Here is a 9,455-nt window from a genome sequence, read left to right on the forward strand (position 1 = left end):
TATAGGCAAAAACACCAATTCTCTCACCTGGAGCCAATTGTAGGGAACTGACTTCACGCCTGCCCCGCAGAGCAGCTGGCAGAATTCCAACGGCAAGTGTCAGGAAGGGCAGATGTCACTTCCTCCCCAGATCTCCTCCTCAGCTGGAGGGTGAGGGAAGATTCAGGTGCCCCCAATGGGTAGAAGGCGGGGCCACGCCCTGCCTCCTGCTACAAAAGCACAGAGCAGCCCACTTTCCACCCGGTTGATTCGGTAGTGCCTTTGGCAATGGCGTGCAGATGCTGGGGAGGTTCTGAGATTCCCCCAAGCTGGCCCAATGCAGGCTGGAGGTGAGTGATTCTGGGAGCAGAGGGACAGATGCAATGGCCTCGTTTGCTTAAGTTCGTTCTTCCTTAATCCTCCCCTGTCCTCTTCTAGCGCCTACAGGTCACTTGCTCTCTTTTTCGCCCTTGTGACTTCAGTGAACTTGATAGGTATTCCTCAGCTGGTGGATCCTACCTTCCCAGGTATGTCTCCTGGGCGAGAGAAGTCCCCTTAGTGGAGAGAACTGGGTGTAGGTAGAGTGCCTAGTCAGCCAGGAGGTGTGAGCTTGGGTTAGATGACTTCCCTCACCCTAGGAAAGGGGTGCTCTTTCTTCCCATGGTAAAGTCACTAGATCTTTCCACCACCTACCTATGCGCTTGCTATACCAGCTAAATGAAAGAACTCGAGAAAAACACCTACACTACTTTCCAACCTCACACTGCCTCAAGCTTCACCGCGTCCACAGAGCAGCATACCATAACACTAAGCCCATCTCTGGGAGCAGGGGGCTTCAAACACGACTCGTGTCTAAAGAAAGTATTGGCTACAGACTGAGAAGTGGCAGATCGTGGGCAGAACTTGGTCTAGAAAAATGCACCCTTGGGCTTACCAAGGACTTTTCTTTTTTAACTTTAATTCAAAAAAAACTGTAGACAAAGTTTTTCTCTAGTTCTTCAGACCTACCATTCCCACCTCTGCTAGCTCCCCTGTCAAGGTTCTGACCTAGCTTCTCCAGACCTGCTTGTTAACTTTGACCCAGGTTTATCCCGGCAATTCTTCAGAAAGCCCGGGGCACCTAACTGACACCTTCCCTGCAGTTCTTGGTGTATTGTATTGTAGTTGTCTCTCTCACCAACTTGTGAGCTGCTTGAGAATGCAGGGACAACTTCTGCCTCTCAACTGGCATCCTTCCCTGAGGCCTATGGGAGAGGAGGGGTCTCCCAGTACCTTTCTGTAGGAATCAGCTTGAGAAAGCCCAAAATGTTTCCTTTGCTCCCCAGGTACTGTCACTTGCAATGAAAATGGAATAACAGTAGAGTTCCCAAGCGATCTTGAAGCCAAGGCATGGCACGCATCTGTGGTGGGTAGGTAATGTGTGTTATCTCATCTTAGGCCTAGTTAGTAGAAACTTGGCTCAGCCCCATGTGTCTGGTGAGCAGAGTTCCCAAACTCTGCAGCAGCTTCCATCCAACTTCTGTGATGTCAAGCTTGGGAGGGGATCCCTGATTTGCATGATGCTACCAAGAGTGGAAGACCTGTCTTCCTAAGGTAAGATACTTCCAGGGCATCTCCTGGGAGACTTCAGCTGCCAGTCATGGAATATCAAAGCTTGAGTCACACCACCCAGCTGAATCAAAAGTAAAGTGACTGAAATGCCTTAGGCATGGATTATCAGTGTTGGCTCTGCAGCTCTGGCTGACTGTCATTGAAATGTACCTCTCAGCCCTCCCTGTCTCACCTGCTCTGGCTTCTGTAGATCCCTCCGGTTTTGAGATGCCTAACTGCACTTATGTCCTGGTCCCAGAGAAGCTCACCTTGACGGCTTTCTACAAGACCTGTGCCAGGGATGTGGTAAGTAATTGCTTTGAGGACTGACTTGAAGTGTAGTAACCTAGCAGTTACTGGTAGTAAACCTGGTGGCTAAGGACTTACTCTGTGGAGTAGAGCAATGGTTCTCAACCAGAGGGGGTGGTGTGTTCTTTCTTTGTTAAACCTTCCCAGAGGACATTTGGCAATGTCAAACAATTCTGGTTATCACAGCTGGTGATGAGGGTGGGGACTGCTATTGGCATCTACTGGGTACAAGCCAAGTGTGCTACCAATTAGCCTACACTGTCCAGAGTGGCATCCCATAACAGACTTATCAGGCCTGAATATGTCGAGGCTGAGGAAACCCTGGAGTTTGTGTCTGAGCCCTGGCTCTGACACTGTCTAGGTGTGATCTTGAGCAAATTACCCAACCTTTCTAAGCCTGCGTTTGCCCATTGGAAAACAGGGATAATGGTATTCTCTCCACGGGCAAAGATCAATGATATTACAGGTGAAGACTTGGCACAGAACCTAGACACAAATGCTCAAACTTGAGCTATCTTGATCTGTAACCCCTATCGGAGATGGAAATCCATCTTGGTGCCAGCAAATAGAAAGACACTAACCTGTAAACAGGTGTTAGGAGGCAAGCAGTAGCTAAGCAATAAGGGTTTCTCTATTACCAAGTAACAACATTTACTGCCCAATCAGATTATTAGGAGCAATAAAAGCAACCTGTCTAAGCAGCTTTAAATGTGCAAAGAATCACCTGGGGACTTTAGCCAGGTAGAGATTTAACTGATTTAATTGATATAGCAGGTCTGGGGTGAGTCCTGGGAATCTGCTTTGCTAACAGGCTACATCATCTCATTCTGATGCAATTAGTCTACAGTCTAAGCTTTGCAGGTACAATCTCACTCTGCTCTGAACAGGATTGGATCATAAGTCATAGGTCCACCGAGGCACTCTAATTGCCCAACGAAGTAATCATGTGCCCTTTGTGACTCTCCTGTGGTTAAACTTCTCCCTTCAAAAATAGACCTTCCAATTTCAGGGGGCTTAGAGGTGTTTTCCTGTAGACCAAGTGTCTGCAACCTGTGGATGTTCAAATCCCATGGCTTTAAAATGATCCTCAAACTTAAGAACAGTCTTTATACTCTTAGGTATTTTTTAAAAATGCTATGGATTATATGCAGAACAGAAAACCTAAAATTTTTGCTAACACTTAACAGAAAGTCTAAAGCAGAGGTCCCCCGAACTGAGTTCCCTGAGGTGAGGGATAATCAAAGATGGCTCTGCCTAGCACAATTGTTGCTACTTAGGTGCTCATTAACTATCTAAACAACCTAGGTAGAGGCCCCAGACCAGCCCCACTGATACCCAGACATAGGGTAGACACAAGACAAAAATGAACTGAACTTCAATCCCTGATACTCAAGTTGTCCTGTTAACATGAATCTCTACTAGGCTAGGTATACAGCCTCCTGACATAGGAGTGAAGTACTTTCCAGAACTCGTAGTATTGGTAACTCTTAAGGGTTTGTCACTCAGCAGGGCTGGATGGTGCTCTAGTCACCTTTCCCACTGAGGTACTAGCATGTTCTCAACATGTTCTCGCTATGCTATTTGCACGCAGCATGGTGGGCACCAGATGAACATCAGACTCATAAACAGCTCTGCTTTAAAACACGAGGCTGTCACTTATCAGTTCTTCTGTCCAGTTATGCAAGTAGAAGAGACTTATGAGTTCTCAGGATCCACAGTCTGCAAGAAGGATTTCATGTCTGTGAGTAAAACAGGCTGATGGCTTATCAGATCCTGCAGCGGGAATGTGGGTAGTGTTCTAGATAGAGGTGGGCTTAGTTATTGGATGGGATTTCAATCCTGTATTTACTTGCTGTGTGACTATGGCTTAATTTGTTAACCACACTGAAGCTTTGTTTCCATGCCCAAAGTAGGGGAACCATAACACTTACCTCATAGCATGGCTCTAAGAATCGACTGAGTATATATAGTACTTTGCACATGGTGCCTGGTAATAGAAAGTATTCAACAGGTAGCTGCTATCACAATCTGAAAAACTGAACACCTACTGTGTTCAGGCCCTACTCCAGATGCTGAGATGTACACATGAGCAAAAACAGCCCTGTCACAAATTCATGAAACTTATAGCCTAACATGCTGATGTCAACAATAGAAACTAAAAGTAATACCCCTACTTCATAAAAATGATGAAACCACATGACTTTACACAGGGCTTGATTTCTATGGGCATTGTAAAAGGTTGCACATCTTAAAAATTCGGGGTCTCAGCTTAAAACTGGAAAGGGGCTTGGGTCTTCCAGTCGCCTTCTGGTATCAAACTCAGAGGTGAGATGGCATCTATGGGCACAGCTGTGACTCATAGCTGCTCCTGCACTTTTCCTAGTGTGTCCCACAACCAGGCTTCTTGGCATAAGAACTACACAAACTTCCCTGGGTGTTACACGTGGGCAGGAGGCATAACTTTAGCTCCTAGTGTGTCCCACAACCAGGCTTCTTGGCATAAGAACTACACAAACTTCCCTGGGTGTTCACCACACGTGGGCAGGAGACATAACTTTAGAAACTTTCTATTCCAAATCAGTCTCACAAGATTCTTTTTCTTTCAGTTTTCCTTTCCGCAGATTTTCTCTGGCTTGGCTGATGAAAGTGAGGTATGAGAGTAATTCTTGAATTGACCTTGCTAACCTCTAATTCTCTAAACTCTTAGATATAATAGTCTCAAGGTTAAGTGAACAACAGGCCTCTAAACAAAACTTTTGACCTCAGAATATCAAACCTCAAATGGGATGGATGGTTGACTTTGGTGATGGTCCCAGAGCCCAAAGTGTGACCCTGTCAGAGGCCATGGAACAAGGATTTAGTCTCCTGTTTGACAACCGCAAGATGACCCTGCATGTGCCATTCAATGCCACTGGAGTGACTCGCTATGTGGTAAGTATGAAGCTTTCTGCACCACCACCCAGGCAGACCACTACTCCTAAATCCAACCATGATCTCAACCATATTGTCAAATTGATTGACAATACAACCCATTCAGTAAGTATACTCACGTCTGCTATGTGCCAAACACTTCACTGAGCACTTAAAGACATAATAGTGAGCAAAACAGACACGGTCCTCACCTCAGTCTGGTCACTTCCGCATAGACTTAAATCTACAGTATGATATAGAACAAGGGTTCTCTTAAGTCTCATGAACTAAGGTCTTCTGTTTGGGTTATTGTCCTATATCTTGCATTACAGTAGGTGTTGGTGCTTCTTGGGCCAACAGTCAAGACAACACTAAATGTACCGAAGTACTTAGGACAGGTCCTGGCACACGTGTGCTCAAGCATCAGCCACGTTAACAAGAACAGTCCTATTTCAGAGTATAAGCATTCTTGCAAACATCATGACTAATTAAAATGATCATGAAATAAAACCAGTTCCTGAATACATCTGCATAGAAATGATCACCTACAGGTCATACTCACAGACAAAACTAGTTTTCAAAATGTTAATGTGCTTGCCCTGGTGATTCTTACTAGTTGAAGATTTGAGTAAACCAATGTCTCTGACAATACTGTTCCTCCAGCAAGGTAACAGTCATCTCTACATGGTGCCTCTGAAGCTTTCGTTTGTATCTCCTGGGCAGAAGATCACCTTTTCGTCACAGCTTATTTGTGTGTTAGGTAAGGCCTCATGAAGCTGAGGACTCGGTTGTGGAAGACACTGTTCTGGGGACTGTCAAGGCTGGTGATAGGCATTCTATTGATCATCCCTTCCAGATCCCGTGACTTGCAATGCCACACACATGACTCTCACCATACCGGAGTTTCCTGGGAAGCTGAAGTCCGTAAGCATCGAAAACAGGAACATCGCAGTGAGCCAGTTGCATGACAGTGGGATTGAAATAGAAGCAACAGATGGCTTGAGATTACATTTCAGCAAAACTCTTCTTAAAACAAAGGTATGTTCCACTATCAACCTCTGAACTCTATGAAAACCTGACTTGAGATACATCCTTGCAGGTAACCTTGATACAGCTGCCTTGGGCATAAATTAATTGCCAGTGTAACAGATTCAAGCTTCAGATGGCCTCCTTTGATTACTTTGCATAAATGAATTTTCAAGTAACTGAAGTTCACTCTCTAACACCAAGCCTCTTTAACTTCTATAATGGAAATTCTCTTAGTCTTTCTCAGTTCATTGAGTAGTAAAAACTACTTGTCAAATGCCTGAGCCTGTTCTGTTAAGAACAGAACAACTTGATCCAAACAAAATGGTCCCTCGCAGTCCTCACTGAGGCTAATCTTGACTGATGCAATTGCTAGGGACACCAGAGAATAATCTTATGTTAGGCTATGTTTTGCAATAGCATTTCATAACATCTGGAGTCTGGCTCAGACTTGCTTGGCAGGGTACTCTGCTGTTCCTTGGAATTTGATCTGTTAGCTCAAGCTTGAATGTTTAGTACAAAGAGCATGCAGTGCTGGGTGCTTCAGGGCATGAGCTTAAAGCAACAAATTTCCTGCCTGGGGAAGCATCCTGATCTGGAGAAGTGATAGGGTCTCTTTTTCTGGCTTAAAGGGAAACCTGGTAAGTCTGGAATGTACCCTGAAACATTCATTAGACTTCCTTCCTCCTTCCCTGTAACTGCTCTGGGCCCCAGACAGTCTGTGGCTGCTGAGTGATGTTCTCTCATTTCAGTTCTCTGAAGGATGTCCAGTCTACCGGTTCTACTTAATGTCAGTCAAGTTGACCTTTTACCTTCGACTGGAGATAGTATCCATGGTGATTTTTCCTGAGTGTCCCTGTGAGTCACCAGTTTCTATAGGTAAAAACTTCTTATTAAAACCACTTTTTACTTTTTCTGCTTTAGTTCTTCTTGCACATGTGGGAAAACAGAAGTTTAGATTCTGAATTGTTTATTTAGAGAAACAGACTCTCTAGATAAGCTTCTATGGGCCCCTAAGCATGATATTTCTAAAACATCCATACAGGTAGAATTCACTGTTCCATATTCAAGTAATCTGAGTATTTTAGGTTACTATCTACCGTCTAGGGAAGAATGCCTCAAACTTCTAACTAGCAGGACTATAAGTCTAAAAGCTCTTCCCCAAATTCCTACAAATTCCCCAAAAAGAATAGAGTGGGTTCTCTCATTCAGCATTGCCTGTGCTCGGTGCTGCTCTCTAATCTCTGATCTGCATCATGTCAAACCAAACTGGAAAAATTAGTTCCTGCTTCTTCCCCCAACCCCCACCCCACTCAGGACTGTGAAAATTGAAAGAAGACACATCATAACACAAGGCACTGTCTGCTGATCAAGTCACTTGAGCCCCTTATCAGGATTTTCTCATTGTCTTACACTACTTAGTGCTCTTTCCACGTCTCCTGGTGTCCCTCCTTTGAGTCTTCCTGCATTTATACAGAGCAGCTTAACTGTTGCTTAAGCTCCCCTCGTAACTCAAGCTGCTTATCAAGGTATCTTCCCCAAAAGAGGCTTAAGACAAATTCTGGTGCCTCCTGCTATAAGCTGGAATCTTTCCCTCATAACACGCTCAGGTTGGCAGGTGACAGTATCAAGTGGCAGACAAACTTATTTTTCTCTAAACCTTCACTGTCTAGTTACAGGTGAGCTGTGTACCCAGGATGGATTTATGGACTTCGAGGTCTACAGCCACCAAACAAAACCAGCTCTCAACTTGGGTACCCTCAGGGTGGGAAACTCATCTTGCCAACCTGTCTTCAAGGATCCATCTCAGGGGCTGGTACAGTTTCACATACCCCTGAAAGAATGTGGAACAAGACATAAGGTTAGTTCTGGAAGGTGGTAAGAGGTTAAGACTTTGAAGTAAACAGGTATTAACCNAGTGAGTTCAGGTATGATACAACTATTTGACTTCCTAAGCTATACTCTAAATTCAAGCAACTTGTTAACTTAATTCTCTACCACCCCCCACATACTCTTACAGAATGACAGTGAAGTGCTATTATAACAGCGATGACGTGCTGCTAAGTGCCAGTGTCAAAAGTCTGCCTCCTCCAGTGGCCTCAGTGAAGCCAGGTCCACTGGCCTTGATCCTGCAAACCTACCCAGGTGAGATGTTACAGTCTAAGAATTTTGAATACTCCCTAAAACAATCTTTCTGATGCCACCAGACCAACGGAGCAGTAAGTCCATTAACTAAAGCAGAAGTTGCAACCATCAACTACCTGAATACTGAAGAGGTCTTCATTCCATTTCAGACAACTCCTACCAACAACCTTACAAGAAAAAAGAATACCCAATAGTGAAATACCTCCGCCAACCAATTTATATGGAAGTGAGAGTCCTCAACAGGGATGACCCCAACATCAAGCTGGTCTTAGATGACTGTTGGGCAACGTCCACTGCGGAACCAGCCTCTCTCCCCCAGTGGAATATTGTCGTGGATGGGTAGGTTTTCTCCATACTACCGTGTTGCCCAGCTAGTCCATCAACTTCCCAGTGATGAGAGAGTAAATTCTCTCGGGCTTCAGAGGAACACTTGGCCACAGAGGCCTGGATCTAGACCAGTGAGACCAAGGTCAACCAGTTGATTAACTCATGCAGCTTTCCTATTACCCTCAGGTCTTACGAAAAGGGATTCTACCCCACAGAAACCTGGCTCTAATACTCTACCTGGAGGAAAAAGATCTCCAGTCCCTTTCCATCTATTAAACACCTGCCATATGCCAGGCACAGTACTATGCACTCTACATGCATTATTTGAGCATCCTCACCCCATGAGGGAGGCAGTTCCGTGAGGGAGGCAGTAGCCATCTTAATGAAGAATCCCAAGCTTGTTGCTTAACTAGCCCAAAGCAATACTCAGTAAGTGGCAGAGCTGGGATTGGACCACCCACTAGACTCTAGAACCTGCACGTTACAATGCTCTGAGGCTGTAACTATACACACTTGTACCTAGGTTCTTGTCCTCTCAGCTCTACCTGCAGTGTCCTATCTAGACCCTAGGACAGAACTGCACATTAGCCACCTTAAAGCTGTGGTAATCAGTTGTAAAGCTCTTACCCTCCAGGTACACTCCTGCCTCAGGACTATGGGTAGCTGGTGCATTCACATGGCTCATCCCTTTACCCCATCAGACTCGGTCGAGTGTCCCCATCCTGCATAAGGCTTACCCCTCACCCTGGTCTAGCTCTTCCTTCCTTGGTACTTACCACCTAACATACTATGTTCTTTATAGCATCACCCCCTGCTAGGAAGTAAAATCGTAAAATGGAAAGGGTCTCTACTTATATCTAGGCAGTATATGTCACCAACATATACTGCCTAGATATAAGACACTCATATTAGTAGGAGTCAAGCCAGCGTCTTAAGTAATACACATACAACTCATACCTCTTGAGTTTAGCTGATAAATAAGTAGGGACTTGTGTATGCTAGTTTTAATAGAAAACTATGACTTCATAGGTATTACTGGGTAGGTCAAGTCAGAAAGAAGTATATTAAGTAAAACAAAGGTACTGGTAAAAGGCAGCTATAGCAATAGTCTTAAAGGCATCATGCATGACTGAACTTGGGCTAGATGTTGAATTAGGCTCCGGGGTGCA

The 9,455-nt window shown here is 44.8% G+C and overlaps 1 protein-coding gene across 1 annotated transcript in view; it reads left to right on the forward strand.

The window, feature by feature from the left end:
• Positions 1-267: 267 nt before the first annotated feature.
• Positions 268-9,455, forward strand: part of ZP2 (zona pellucida glycoprotein 2 (sperm receptor)) — a 12,239-nt gene continuing 3,051 nt past the window's right edge. Inside the window, 13 exon segments of the mRNA XM_008591731.1 lie at positions 268-329; positions 418-506; positions 1,305-1,388; positions 1,781-1,875; positions 3,470-3,619; positions 4,485-4,529; positions 4,645-4,809; positions 5,452-5,548; positions 5,645-5,826; positions 6,567-6,693; positions 7,488-7,713; positions 7,835-7,959; positions 8,109-8,298. Coding sequence (XP_008589953.1) covers positions 268-329; positions 418-506; positions 1,305-1,388; positions 1,781-1,875; positions 3,470-3,619; positions 4,485-4,529; positions 4,645-4,809; positions 5,452-5,548; positions 5,645-5,826; positions 6,567-6,693; positions 7,488-7,713; positions 7,835-7,959; positions 8,109-8,298 — 1,637 coding nt within the window.

This window comes from Galeopterus variegatus, unplaced genomic scaffold (genome assembly GCF_000696425.1).
Source record: "Galeopterus variegatus unplaced genomic scaffold, G_variegatus-3.0.2 Scaffold7227, whole genome shotgun sequence".
Lineage (NCBI taxonomy): Eukaryota > Metazoa > Chordata > Mammalia > Dermoptera > Cynocephalidae > Galeopterus > Galeopterus variegatus.